This window comes from Diuraphis noxia, unplaced genomic scaffold (assembly GCF_037042655.1).
Source record: "Diuraphis noxia isolate RWA-SAM2 unplaced genomic scaffold, SU_Dnox_SAM2 contig0002, whole genome shotgun sequence".
Classification (NCBI taxonomy): Eukaryota; Metazoa; Arthropoda; class Insecta; order Hemiptera; family Aphididae; genus Diuraphis; species Diuraphis noxia.
The window spans coordinates 16,316,398-16,333,050 of record NW_028301712.1 but is presented as its reverse complement, the minus strand read 5'-3'; the positions used below and the strand labels follow the sequence as shown (position 1 = coordinate 16,333,050).

The 16,653-nt window shown below is 30.5% G+C and overlaps 1 protein-coding gene across 1 annotated transcript in view; it reads left to right on the top strand.

Annotated features, from left to right (window-relative positions):
• The window catches only part of L (zinc finger protein Lobe), a 125,260-nt gene that overhangs the window by 28,968 nt on the left and 79,639 nt on the right, over positions 1–16,653 (top strand). Inside the window, exon 3 of the mRNA XM_015511558.2 lies at positions 3,062–3,220. Within this exon, the coding sequence (XP_015367044.2) occupies positions 3,062–3,220 (159 nt within the window). The remainder of the gene's footprint in view (positions 1–3,061; positions 3,221–16,653) is intronic.

The window sequence follows — 16,653 nt, the reverse complement described above, 5'->3', positions numbered from 1 at the left end:
CAGCATTCGCCGATATTGTCGGGGGACCGATAGACCGATGACCTGGACGACGGTAAATCGACGAGGATGAGCGGTGCGAGAGATGCGCGAGGGGGTCAGATCTAATAACCTGCGGGTACGGCCGACCGCCGCCGTTTAATTGATAAGTCCGGCGGGAAACAAGCGATAATTTATAACGTGTACATATATATTATATATATTGTTTGTATGTACCTATGTATAGAGAAAACAGTGAGATTTTTTCAAGACTTTTCACTATTCCAGGCCCAAAAATTATACGGTTTATGACGCTGACTACGGTTTTTTTTAAAGTAATACGCGTTTTATCAAAACTATTTACTAATGAAATCGTAAGTAAACAAAAACCGATTATTTAGATAACTTATGATAACTAATAAATAAAAAAAATATAAATATAATATGTTTATTGACGTTGTTGGTTGTGCAATAAGAGATGATAAATTACATGTGTTAGTTAGGTGAAATAAGGTTTAATTGCGTTTCAAACTGTAAATAGTACCTATATTAATTTTAACATAATTCGAAACTGAACTCTCGTGTCTCGTCAACAGGCGGTTGTAATTTATTATTAAAGTATTGTCCCAAATATTTTATTATTATTTATGAACCATATTATTATGATACGCATTTATGCCAGTGATATTTTCTGGATATTTTGGACTTAACTTACCATAAACCATAGGCACTAGAATTTGCAGTCACAGATTTTTTGTAGACCTAGTATAAACCAATTATCACAATTCACAAGTAGGTACACAAATTAAAAATGCAGTTTAATCAATATAAATTTATGAACATTATACTTTAGCGCATAATTAAAGATTTGAAAATGAATAACAGAATTCAGTAATTCATTTAATATAGGTACTAGGTACAATGTACCGAGCTGTAAAATATTGTCGGCGAGGTTGATGGATATTTGAATTTCAAACATTCAGTTAAAATTCTATGACAGCATTTTCGTCCGACGAGGCAGTTTGTTCAATTTAATTTTTTATAAGTATATGCTATATATTTAATATTCATATGGCATATGTTTTTGAACCAATTTAGATTTTAGAAAAAATTAGTACAGGATTAAAAGAGAATCGCAATAATAATAGACGCCTGATTTTTTTTTTAACCAAATTTTTAAGCCTACTTTACCTAGATATTCAATAATTATTGTTAAAACGAAATGTTTTCGAAATAAACTTTAAAATCATAACTTCTCGATAAATAAAAGCTCCCAAGTAATAAAAAAAAAAGACGAATAACGTTTAATAAGAGATAGAGCGATTATAGAACGTGTTGCGTAAATGTCTTATTTACTACAGATATTACCTGGCTCTGTGATTAATCATTTAATAATATTATAAATTATAATATATGTCACTAAGGATATAATTTAGTGAGTTATAACAATTGTTAATTGATACTCTCAAATGTCAACCATAAAATAGTTGTAACATAAACAAATAGGTAACAAAAAAAAAAAAAAAAAATGGTTTAACGTATAAAATTAAATAGTTAAATTAGTAGAATTAATTTTGTAGATCGTGATTGTATGGTTATTTTTATATAATCATATTCATAATATTTAAAACAACAAATGCTATTATGTAGCAGTTACGAAATAGAAAGTAAATAGGTACAGTAATTGTATTGACTAAGACAAATGTTTAAGTAGTAAATACTGGGTTTTCTAGTGAACACTATACCAAGTCTGGTTAAAAGTGTTAAAATCGGGTATTAATTAAGCCATTACTATTGTGTCAGTTACTAAATTGTAGAAGTTGTACTTTGTTTATTTATTCAAGTCAACGAGGGTACTGGGCGAGCAGTGCCAATCATTATTTATTTATTCAAGTTGGTTAATATTATTTTTTATATAACTATTATTATTAATCATATTTTCAAACAATTAATTGGTTTAAACAGTTTTAATCATAAACTCGTATAGACACAAAAATACAATATTTTTATTCTGATTTTTTTTTTGTGGAAACTTGCCGACCCCACTTATTATTATTCAATGGTTTTTTTTGTGTACGTTTTGTAATTTTATTTCATATTTATATGTTTTTAAAAGCCATAATGAATTAAAGTATAAATCTCTATCTGATTATTATGATCAACTAAAAATTAGTTATAATTGTTATGGTTATTTATTTTTATTATTATTAACATAATATTTATCTTCACATGGATTATAACGGTATGACTTATGAAATGTCGTATTTTCACAAATCATCTGGAATTCTAAAAATTACCTTTTAGTACATATTTTGTATGATCTAATAAATGTATAGAGTTCATATAATAACACTATTTCATTGTTTCTAATTAAAAATTATATTGCTAATAATAACATTTATAATATTAATTTTTCATTGGTTAACCCTTAGACATATACTTTCAAAACAGTCGTATGATTTTTAATTTAATTTGGGTTTTTTTTTTTAAAGAAGTAAGAAACTCAGTACCTTACCAGAAAAATAAAATACAAAATAAGTTTGGTTTTTTCGTGAACCGAAGGGAGCTGAAGTCGAAATGAATGTCATAATGATTTAAATCCAATGTCAATGCTTATTTTTGCAGAATTGATTGATATCATTTGAAACTAAGTGTTGTTTATTGATTATTAAAATAGTTTAATAGTTAAGAAAACATTATTTTACTTTAAATAGAAAAATAATTATAGACGTATACATACACAACACATTTTCTCAAACATAATATTAAAGTTTCAAGTACCAACTATAATTTAATATACGCAACAGCAACATTGAAATACAATGAAAACAAATTAATAAAGTCTATATCCTGAATAATAATAAAATAATTATTTCAAAGAGTGGATTGTACATTTGGTGACAAATTAAGTATATGTAATAACAACTGTATGATTGCTATTATTTTAGTAAAACTGTTTCTGTGGTTTTTTGTCTCTGGTTGTGTTATACCTTGGTTGTGCCTGGTTATGTTACAGTATTTAAACTATTTAAATTGCTATATGTATATAATGTATATTACTTAATTTACTATTTATTGTCTACAGGGTCAGGAAGTACGAAAAGCGACGAAGACGAAGGAGACGAAGACGAAGAAGAAGAGTGCACTGTTGATGATGATGATGACGTCGACGACGACGATGACGTCGACGACGACTTGCAGTCGGTCAGTTCTACTGAAGGATCAAATCACAGTCTGCTTTCCGGTAAATATTATAATATATTGCACTTTAGTAATATACCATAACCATAGTTACTTGCCTCCGCCTCGTATCGAAAACGATATTTCATGTCGAAAATTCGAAAATTTGTATTATTCAAATAGCTGATGAGAAATTCTTAAGAGAAAATGATGAAAAATTTAATTGGTGCAGATCTTACGGTTGGCTAGGTTGGGAACGAGGAAAATAATATCCGAACACCGATTTTATTGTGTTACGTTATACCTATATTATATTATTGTTTACGTATATCTTAGTGGACGCATTGGCACGTGCAACGTTTACAAAACTCCATGTTTCCCGTGTTTGTTTTGCGCGCTCGAAATTTATAGAATCCGATTAATGTAATATAATCATTGTTCATTATCATCATTATTATGGTGGGTAGGTACCCATAATATGTTGTGTAACGATATTATTCCGAATGGAAAGTCGCGTGACACGGCCTGCCTCTGAGCATTTCACTGTACTACATTTAATACTATTGACGAAATCATGTCTTTGTGGCGACGACTACTCCCCCCCCTCCCACTATCGTCTCCGTAGCACACTCAACCCTTACACCGTCTCCTCACGCGTACCACCCGTCGACGAGCCGTGTCGTCGTCGGAAGCGGAACGGTCGCATGGTTGTCGTCGTCATCGTCGTCAATGGGACACCGAGCATTGTTAGTCCGGCGGTGGTGTGTGTACCGGAAATAATTGCAGCCGCCACGGTCCGCATGAAAACCGACTTTAATCACCTTTTCCAGTCAGTATATACATGCAAGCCGAGAAAATCAAATATTATTACATGGAGAGCAAATAAAATTAATAATAATGATGTGACTATAGGACGTGTGGATGGCGTCCCCCTTCGTCGTCGCAACATCGCACTCCGCTATGGCATATTTTATTGGTAACATATATTTGAGTCAAAAATACTTGTATACCTCTATAATCGTGTTGTTTATGAGATCTACCGAAATTCGGGACTTACTGTTTAATACCAAATTACCGAATCACGGATACAAACGGACGTTTGTTTTTTAAAATTAAAAAACAAGATCGAAAAACAATGTCATACAGTCGTCTATTGTTCAAAGTTAAGGGGCCAAGAAAGATCAAATGACCAATAGAATAAGACCGAATCCATATATACAGAGTATTAACAATACGGTGAAGAGCGATAGTAATAACAGTAATCACTTTATACACTTCCGGATAATATAATAAAATAATTTGACGAATTTCTAATTCAATGACACATGCGATTTTGGAATTTTGGGATTTTTAATTATAATATTATATTCACATACATTCATCTATTTACGTGGTATATTTTAGAGAAGTTTGTTATTTATAAACCGCTATACTTAATTGTATATGTGGGAGCTGCAGGGAGGCGACTGTTTTGTGAAAATTTCGGGAGACAACTCGTATAATATAAACTACCTGATCATCGGACTACCATCGAAGACAACCATTATATATACTAGTGTGTTTTTCCGTATTATTTACGATAGTAATATAATAAGGGTGAGTGACAATTCGTATAATATTTCGTGAGTCAATTATATTATAATGATAGTCATATGTACGAATACTGATATTATTTCATACATATTATTAATATGCAAGCGCGTGATACGTCCGTGGAACCAATATTATTGTTATATCATATTATATGCACAAAGTACGCCTATGCACTCGAGCCAGCTGTGGCTGCAGTGAGTTAGTCGTTATCGCGTTTTGCAAACGTACTTTTTCTCGCGCCTCGATAGGAGACAAACGTCGCGAATGGGTTGTGCGAGAGCTTTCCGGGAATATAATAATAATTGTACCCTTGCTAAAAGTTGCCGGCGCCGTCGTCTGCGCACCGCTCACCACACACTAAAACTCCGGAGAAGAGCGGCGGCGCGGTCGTATCCCGCGGGAACCGTATAATAAACCCGTGGCGGAGATCGAGTGCGGGTGGTATGTGTTGCAGCGTATATACATATATGTATATGTATATCATATACGTTCGTTTTGTTTGATTGTTATTGCCTCGGCGGCAGTCGGCGGTCGTGCAAATGTGCAGCGGAGGGGTGAAAAAACGAGAAGTATATTCCATCTCTCTTTCTCTCTCCGCCGTCGGAGAGAAGAGCGAAAGAGACGGGGGAAAAAAAATGAAATGAAATAAAATAAAAACACCGTCCGTCGTCTACATACTTTATACAATATTATATAATATTATACGATGTTATATTACGTACTCGTCGCTGATGATGCAGCTGCAGCGAGCACTCGTACCTCTGCGCCTTGGTCGTCGGAAAATCGATATGACATGGGGTTTTTGCCCGGTCCGCCGTCGCCCGTAGACGTACGAAATTAACGAGAGCCGCTTGTCAATTAGCGACGGTGACGGCCGTGGATACAACGGCGGAGTACGACTGTCCCGGCAGTATATTAATATGATCGCGTATAGGTCCTTCCGGTAAGTCTGCCTCTCCCCATCGCTCCGTTTTCCGTAGTGCACACGTACATTACGCAGAAATGCACTTCGCCCCGTAATAATATTTCTAGCGCAAAAGTGCAATTCAATTATTTGCAAGTTTAGTTTAGGTATATATACATATATATATATATGTGTGTGTGTGTGTGTGTGTGTGTGTGTGTGTGTGTGTGTGTGTGTGTGTGTGTGTGTGTGTGTGTGTGTGTGTGTGTGTGTGTGTGTGTGTGTGTGTGTGTGTGTGTGTGTGTGTGTGTACATATATACTTACATAAATGCATATTATACATTCATTCATGTATATCAAATATAACATTGTATGCAGGTTTGTAGCTCTGTTGGTATAGTCTCATAATTTTATATATTATTATTATACGTATACACACAAAGATATGATAATATATCGTCGTGCCATGCAGTCATCGTATCAACGTATACGCGAACATTCTATTATTTGTATAAGTATGTACAGGGCAAACCGTCAGTATTGTTAACAAATTACAGTGAAAAAGAAAATTTGAAAAAACAGAAGTGTACTGAAGTTTAAAGACGCCGTTAGAATTGAAGAATTTTTGAAAATATGGTATCTGCTATAATACGTAATAGGTACTTCAAAATTCCAAAAATCAGAATTTGAAATATACTTATTTAATGGGAAAATCGAGAGAGGTAAATCACCTTGCGTAAAACATATGTATGAATTATCCAGTTTATGAGTGTCACATATATGTGTAAGTGCATGCGTGAGTGAGTTTATTTCAGAATCGTTCATATTATATTATATATACGATCGTAAGTCCCGCGCTGACATAACATTAAATTATTATATACGAATTTAAATAATAATAATAATCATAATACGCGTCTCCCCCGAGTACTCACTATGGCTCCTCCGTTGTACATTTCATGCATTGTAATAATATATTCGAGTATCTATATGTATGTATATATTATAATAAATACTCTTCTCTCGTTTCATTGTACAACTGGGGCGCGTGTACGACATATTATTATAATACGTAGATATAGGTCCTACACTTACGCGGATGTGGAACAGTACCTAATACTCGTGTGACCTAATCTTATGACACAGCGAGTACATATATGTATATAACTCGAGGTTACCGTATAGCTTAAAAAACATCAAATAGGTTTACGCATTAAATATAATGTATATACAATATTATAGGCAAAGGTGCATAATAATATTTTTTATTATACAATAATCCATAACAAATAATAATAAAATGCAGTTCGAAAATTGTTAAGATTATTACTAAAGATATTTTGAAGAAAAAAAATGTTTCGTATTTAAAAATTTAAAATCTTTTAATTACTTTACTCAAATTGTATAATAATTTATACTATACCAGACATCATTGCGTAAGCTAGGTGATAAATAGGAAGGGGAAGTATAAGCGTCAAGCGATACCTAAAGAACAAATGTTTAAATAGGATATTGGACCTTGGGTGCATTTTGATTGATATATTTATAGTAGGAATCGTGATAGGGGGAGGGGGCATAGTCAACAAGCATACATTTAACATATTAAGAATATTAGTCTACTCACATATAATTAGGTACCTACGTCAATTTTGAACAGTGGTATACAACACAATACAAATTTGAAAGGTACCTAATAAAGTTGATTAATTAATAATATTTGAATGACATGGTGTTGTTGTTTTGGTGCAAACGTATGGTAGTACTACGGTATAAATCTTTGCAAATAGTATTGATCTTTTTTTTTTAAATCGTTATAGGTAGCAAATATTTATGCATTATTTTTATAAATTAAAAGAATTAAATATTAATAAACAATTTTTTTTATCTTTATATTTTTTAATTTTGTTGTGAAACTAAAAAAAAATTGATAAAATGAATTAATTCATATTTAATTTCCAATATACATGTAATTAAATAAATTGTATCTAAAATTCATTACTATATACACTATTAATCATACACGCATATGTTATTTTCTGCTATACATTTATTTTTTTTAAAACAGTTACATTGTATCATATATTTTATTAACTACCTAATTGCCGCCGAGTGGAAAGGTTTGAACACAAATATATGTTTATTTGAAAACACAACATTTTTTTCAAATTACGCTACTGATAGGATAGGTAAGTAACATAAAATAACATTGTTAAATATACATTTTATAATGTTCTTATAATTCCTATTTGTATTATATCTATTGTATTTATAGTCTTGGTGTTTATATATTATTTTAACATTTCTCGTCAAAATAACCAGAAAAAAGCAAAATAAAATTATGAAAAACCAGTTTTTGACAAAATTAATTTAATATTTTCAAATAAATAACTATAGGCATAAAGTTTTTGGTGAATAATAATATTAGCATATATGTTTTATGTACATTATATTTTTTTTTAAATGGCTATTTTTCGGCTATTTATGGCTATGACTTTTTTGGTTGTTTACCGACGTATGTATAATACAATTTTTTAATATAAAGTTCTTCATATGATGTCCATAAAATTTGAGATAAATTAAATATATCAGTTTAGAGTAACAATATTTTTTTTGTTAAGTTTAAAGTTGTAAGAATTTTAAATTTATTTTATAATTTAAAATTCATAAAATGTTTATTATTTAAACCAAGGATTTGAAAATTTAATGCAAAGTTCATCCAAGTATATTATTATACAAGAAAAATAGAAATAAGTTGTATGCCATTCCCAAATTCCCAAATAACTTTACTGTTGAAAGCTTTTACACACAGACACACACACACATATATATATAACACATAGTAATTAACAATCGTCAAATACTCATAAAAACTTAATTTGACTTTCTGGTGGATTTTTTTTATGATAAAGATTAACAAACTTTTAAGGAATCTTGTATCAAGTTAAAAACTTTTCATGTATTTCTAGCTTAAAATAATTTGTGAATTTTTGTGATTTTTACGTATTTTGTCAAAATTCAAACTTTGAACGAAAAAAATTGTGACTATTTATTTCTTTTATTTTTTAACTGCTATTAGAAAAATATGTAAGGAATTGTATTAAATTGTCAAACTTTTATACTCAACAAATAAATTTTCATCGACATTAATTTAAAAAAAAACTAATAATCAACGTAAATTACATATGTCTATAAATAGTTCTAATAATTCAAAATTTGATGGTGGATAGAATATACTTATATAAACATTCGGTGAAAATTTCATGTAACTATAGTAATTCGTTTTAAAATTACATCAAAAACCAAAATCGATTTTGTCGAAAACAATCAGTTTTTTACCTACAATTTCCCTTTTCCCCCATGATTTATAGTTTATTATCCCGATTATTTATAAAAATACTGAGAAATTTTTACTATTGATTTAACAAGGTACTGAAGTCGAAAATCGAAGCATTTTTACTGCCCCATAACGTGATGATAGAAAAAAAATGAAATGCACATCAAGGTAAAATCTATATATTCCTCGCTCCGCTCAGAATCTAAAAAAATAAACGAAAATCCGTTAGAAAAAGACTAAAAATGTTCAACATATTTTTTTAATCTTCTGATTTCTTGTATTATTATTTTACATAATTTTCCGGCTGAAGTTTATATATTTATGGCTTAGAAGGTTAACTAATTACTATCCGTAAATTCCATGGACAAACGTTGGAATTGAATTGTAAGACGTTAGGTTACATTTTAGGATAATAGATACCTCTTACTATTGAAAAATAAGTTCACTACCAATGTTCCAATCGAACAACAACACTGTTAATTTATTAACGAATATACCCGATTGTGTGTATATATGTTATGAATCTTGAACAGATAAGAAAATGTCCACTTAAACTATTTAGCGATTGTATATTATTATACTTGTAAATGTACAGCGATTTGAATGTGTTGTATTTATTCTGTAGGTAATTTTTTTAAATTTTTTTGTCAATGATTAGGTTAAAAACTAAACAGTTGTGTATCACCTACGTCATTATTAACCTGCTATAACAAATATTTTTCTCGGCAACACCGACTTAATAGAAATGGATTTTGAACAATGCCATCGGTCCTTATAAAATGTATAATATTATGAACGTTGAACGCATATAATCGATTTACAGGTGGGTATGGCACGTGGTAATGCAGGTGCTCTCCGCGCCCGCTCTTCTTCCCGTTTGTTCTTCCATCTAATTTATGCTCTAACTTACTGGTTGTCCGCGGTCGTGCAGTAACAGGCCAGGTGACACCTGCTGCGAACCTTGTGACCATCGGATATAGCCTATTTGCGTCCAAAATAAAAAAAACTTTACACCCTGATTTATAACCCAAATGCGCCCATTTTGCATGCAACGTTGCCGGAAGTTCGTTTAAAATCGTTTAAGACAAATTAAAAAAAAGTAATTATTTTCAGAATAATGATAAATACTACACAGTATAAATATAATATATCAAAATATTATTTATATTGTATTAAATTATAAATTTCAAATAGTTAAATTTTTTTGTATTTTATCTGTAAATAATTGGCATTTGGCAAATAAAGTTCCACATACCTCGATAACATTCAAATAATTTTGATGGCAAAAACGCAATAACAAGTGGTCTATAAAATCTATTTACATATATATGAATCCCATTCATTTGACAAAAATGTGAAAGTCTATAAGTAAAAGTATCATCACCAAAAATATTAAAATTGTTGAAATCAGATAAAAAATTTAAATTCGTTTTGCATGTAATCAAAATAATATTATTTACATTATCAATGTAAACTCTTCGTTTTTATTTGTTAAAATTACTCAATTAGAAATTTGTTCAATTGCTTCGTTGAGTGATTTAGGAACTGGCGGTAATATTTTTTGACGTTCGCGGCATATAGATTTCCTGATATCATGAACATCAGAATGCTTAGCTGTACTGCACATGGAAAGCTCTGTACGTAATATTTTATTCGGTCTTAAAGTTAAATCTTCGCACGCTTTTTTTACACCTTCTTCGAACGTCCAGTAAGTTTACACTTTCTTCAGTTTCCGGATTATGGGTATGACTGTTTTTAATTTCGGTTAACTTCGTTTTTGAATTATTGGTTTTAACATATGCACTACAAGTTTTTTTTACACAACGCCAACTTATATCTCCAGAAACGAAGTTTCTGCTCACGTGATATTTAAAATAACGAAAAACTAAACAATGTTTTTGTTTACTCGAAATAGTTATATAAAATTTCATTATATTATAGTAGTGTTCACCGTTCATGTGCTGATGCAACTGACATATACAATACAAATGATAAATGCATTTTATATAATATTATCTTTATCGATTTGGATATTGGTTTCGATTAGCATGGGAAACGATCAAATATTATTTTAAATTTTATAGTTATACCAATACAGATCGACTATGGTAACTATAATAACATAATAACAATATAATACTCGGTTTGACCTTTGTTTCAACGATCAGTTTCCGTTGAAATGTCAGAATATTCAATCATATACTGCGCCGTATTTGCGATTGGGTTAATTATCAACGTGACTTAAAAAAAACAATACTATACAATACACACAACTGTAGTTGCAGTCATACTAAGTACGAATACGAATCTATGCGTAGCAAACAACACCGAAATAAAAGTAATAGTAAAAGATTTGCTCCTTTTTTGGAAATTAAAGAGTTCGAATTTTAAAACGTGAAGAATTCGTAATGTTTATAATGAGTAGACAATAATATTAGGCTGTATGTTTTATATATTAATTACAATATTACGGCTTTACATGGTTAAAGGTTGTTATAATTTAATCAAAACATTTAAAATAGTTCATCAAAATCCCAATTCGTTTTGTACATGCCTGTGGCAGAGCTATATCATTATACGTTTTTATGTAATTAATAATATAATCAAAATAGGTAAAACAATATATTATACAAGACGTTGTAATCATTTTCCCTCGTATTTTAATCATTCATACTTCTATATTAATCGTTATTTCACAATTTTATCGGATATGTGAACAACTTGAAAGATGGCATATTTTAACATTATAATCATATCATGAGTTTTGATTTATAGGGTGATCATATTTTTATGTAATTTCTATATTAGGTTAGGTTGATTATTATTTAACTTAAATATAAAATCAACAAAGTAATCGTTAAATCGTTAATTGTAAACTGTTTATTATTTTATTATGACCAATATGATTTTAAAATAATATAATATTATTATTATTATATGATAAAACAAAAAGGTACGAACGAATTTCGAATAGCATATAACATTTATATACCACTCCTATACGTGAAGTATGAGTAAATAAAATTTGTCTCCCGTGAATCTTATTTAGTTTAGGTGGGTAAACCCTGAATAGGAACAATAATTTAAGGTTAATACAGATCTGTAACGTATACATAAATAACTTAATAATAATTCATTTTTATATCGTATGTCTATACCAATAACATTAATTTGTTCTATTTCACTTTAATTGTTCAATTACTTATTTAGGTTATTACCTATTATTTAAGTTTTTAATAAGTTCAGCAATTTTTTGTTATGCCTACGTTTGTAAAAGCTAGACTAAAATATATTGCGCAATATAAGTTTCGTTTAACTATCTCTTTTTTTAGATTAATTTTTTTTTATTAAAAACTAATAAATAAAAAGAATATATTTACAATCTTTGTTAACACAATAAGTAAATCTGATAATTTATTTATTTACAATTATTAACATGAATAATATAAAGAGGGAGGCCAACCAGTGCTGGAATCCAACGTGAAATTATTTTAGATTTGTTTTAGATTATCAAATCTCTGCAGTATTTTCTCTTGAACCTATGGATGGGATTAATGGTTTGAGTATTTGATGAGATTTGTGACACTAATGGATTAGGATGGGAAGGTAGTTTGGAATAGAAAGATCTGTAGTGTTTTGTGACTAATTAGTCGATTGACTCAATTTTTAGGTCAGAATGTAGTGTAGAGTTGGATACAAACCACTGTGCAGACGTTATCATACGAAGAGTAATGGATTGGAAATTGGAATGCTTATATGGTACGAATTGGGATAGCTTAATACATCCCCAGATTTGGATTTTATATGTCCATATTGGTCGCAAGAGAGATTTATACATAATAAGCTTGGTGTGTATTGGGAATTTTGATTTTAAAATCCGACAAAGTATAGGATTAGTCGGCTGTTTAAGGTTTTTCTTTTTAGTTTAAGGTGCGGGCCTGAAGTTAGTTTTTTATCAAACGTAATGCCGGGATATTTGACATTTAATTATCTAATATTTATTTTTTATCATCAAGATATAAGTTATTCTCATTATTTTTAAACGCGCCCTGTGTGTAAGCATAAGTAAATTATAAGTTTAGAAATCATAACAAATGACAATGGAAGTTTCCTTAGAAAACATTTCGAATATTAGAATGACTTGTTATTCACTTGACGAATGATTGTGACAAGCGTCTGCGAGGTCTCTATCTCTCTTATTAATCCTTCAGCCCCTCACATATCGTTTTTGAAAGAGTTTCGATTACTCGGAACAGTCGGAACTATAATATTATATTGTGTCGGGTACGTAATCCATAAGACCATAACTGCAATTATTCGCTGTCTCGGTTAACGTTTAATCGTAAAACTTAGCCGTAATTATATATGTACGTTTGTGCAGGACTGCATCACAGACATACACACACACCAATGCTTGAAGTAATAATATTGTAATTACTCAACAAGAAATATTCGAGGGAAAGATTAAAAAAAAAAAACGAAGAAGGAAAAGTATTTAAAAAAAAAAATAATAATAATAAAACAGAAGCGACGTCAGACTCCCACAAGCTGTCATTAATTATGTCGTCGTCGCACAGCGGGAGGGTGACGGGCCCCAAATGCCATCCACACTCTGCCGCCGCCGCTGTTGTTACCACAATAGTTTTGTCATTTATTGTGTGAGTAATGGGCGGTGGAATTATGGGAACCGAGAAACCCAGGTGCTGGGACCCCCACGCCGAGATATTACGGCGGCGGCGGTGATATAATAATAATAATAAGACGAAATCCATTTTTGCCGCAATTCGGACAAGGGTTATATATATATACCACATTACCGGATTGTACACACAAACACACACTCACACATAAAAAAACACACACACACACCCACACACGCAATAGACACGTCGCGCGCAAAGGGGACCCAAATTTCAGATTACTCGCGAGCATTACGGACGAATGAATAATATATTATAAATATTCTTGCAGTGCACGCGGTATTGTGTTATGAATAGATTGAGATGTACGAAAACGATACGGAATAGTTGTTTGCTCTTAAAACAATAGAGACACACTATATAATATTATATGCGCCGTTGTCGGGCATTTTTTTTTTCTCAGCCTAATTATTATTATTGTTCCGACCCGAGAGAAAAAAAACTCTTCTTGAGTTTTTTATTACCGCCTTTTGTGCATAAAGGATGCTTAACGATCAAGTGGATATATATGCCATGCAGTCACCGCCATGATCTCTCCTCGTCTTTACCTACAAAATAATATATATACCTATATTGAACACCATCTCGTTAAAGTTGGTATCTCAACTTTTGTACAACTATATATAATAATAAAACATATTATGTACTTGTAGAAAATAATGTATTTTTACACAGAGTCCATCAAAAGTTTATATTCTTTGACAAATTACATTTTCATCCAAATGTTATCAAACATAGTTTATAAGCTTACAATATATTACAAAACTACTGTACCTACTACGCAGCAATGTACAATACACTTAGTGTAATATATATATTATGACATAAAAGACATCAGAAATAAATAAATAATTAAAAACTCATATTTTGATTTCTACACTCTTTAATTTAAATTTTGGTTTCAGTGTTCCGAAACGTATTTATTTATAACCACACAGATGAATAATACGTAGTTTAAAACTTTATACTTAAAATAATTTAATATTATACAGCTATTTCTTCTTCTGTAGACAATTAAGTGACAAGTGATCCTTGTGTTTAATATAAAGTATTTCCAATACCTAATTAAAATAATTTATGAAACGAAAGGTTTTAAGAGCTATAATTTATCAAAAATTTTCATAAGTATTCAAAATATTTTATTTGTATTAAACGATTATGTGTTTTGAAATCACGTTACCTATATGTATAATATGCTATGGCATTAGTTTATGGTTTGTTTAGTACCCACGTTTTATTCTTTCATTGGGTTCATATGAAATTGTTTTGGACCAACGACCATAGAATATCAAAATGCATAAAAGGTGATGGGGTCCGAGTTTGCTTAATGTCACAGTTTTTGTTCTGAACATAAAGATACAACTGATACAAGATTATAGTTAAGAAGACATTTTTAGATCAATGGAATGTACATACACTTAAATATCATACTTTTTATTAGTTACTTAATTAGTACTATGGTTTTATTTCCTTTCATCTTATGCTGGAGATTGTTTTCTATACAACAGTAAGCAAAAAGTTTTTGCGTTAAAAACTTTCATCTTTAAAGCTATTCGGTTCAAACGAAAAATAAACTCAACAGACAAAGATAAATTTTTAAATTCTGCATTATTATAAACAATTTCTAAGACGATTATAAATTGTTCAATTATTTCTGTTGACTTATGATATTATAACTATTAACTACTTTTGTTTTTATACAAACTCATTATAACAAAATACAATTATACTCTAGGTGGAATATTTTATATCCAATCGCATTTCGTTATTAGTGAAAGATATCTCCTTGAAATCTATAGAATCGCATAAACACAACTTATACAATACGAATTTTACGAGACATTTTTGGCAATTATTATCATTGATAATTTATCACCTTCGTTTTCACGTATCTACATATGACCAAAATAATATAATATAAATAGCATTTAATCGTTTCAATGCAATTTATTAAAATTATGTATATTATAATATAATAGCAAGTAATATTTTCGATGAGCAAAACAAAAATTAGGATTTTTTTTGAAAATTAATATTTTTTTGTTCTTGAACAGTCAAATCCATAGAAATATGATTATTTTTGAAGGTTTTCTTGAATTAAATTAAAATTTTCAATAATTTGATTTGTAGGGAACATCTTTCAAATAATATACAGATTATCACAGTGCAGTATACACAAATGTCACGAACATTACACGCACGCTGACACTAACGTCACTAACTAACCTGACACATGAGAAAAAAACCGTTTAGTTTGTGGCTTTCAAAAATAGTAAAATACACGAAAACAACAATTTAATATTTTTCTTTTTAAACACGTGTGCGGTTTCAACGGTCAATTATTTTTTATTACGTTCGTTGTTTTATTTTAATAATAATAATAATATCATTTTCATTCGATTTTTGCGGCCAAGACGTCGCTCTGCTCGACTCTGTCCACACCACACTATATATAATATTAATATAAAATTACATCGATCACGTATTATATTCTCTATGTAACCACATGTAATGACATGTGTGCACAGTACCTACACGGCTGTACGGGCGTTATTAGGTACCTATATTATCGTGCCAACTGTGATTTTACGACGACCACTCGGTCGGTTACAGGGCCGTACGACGACTGCACCAGTAATAATATTAAATAACGACAACAACAATTATACTGTAAAATACTGTTAAATACTGTAAAATACGTACACGTCGAGCAGAAGCAGTCGGAGTATCGCTGGCTAATCGATTTTCTAGACGGGCGCGAAAATATTGTGGAGGTGTTGGCCGAAGGGCCTTATACTTGCACGCCCCAGGTATCTGGCTAGGTGTTACATGAGTGTACTCAAGTGTGGTGTGTGTGACTGTTTGTATGTAGTTGTATGTTCCTTGCCCGGTGATTTTACTTGTACCAACGACGCAAACGATATAATATAATATCTTTAGGTATACATGTATAGTTCAGGTACTA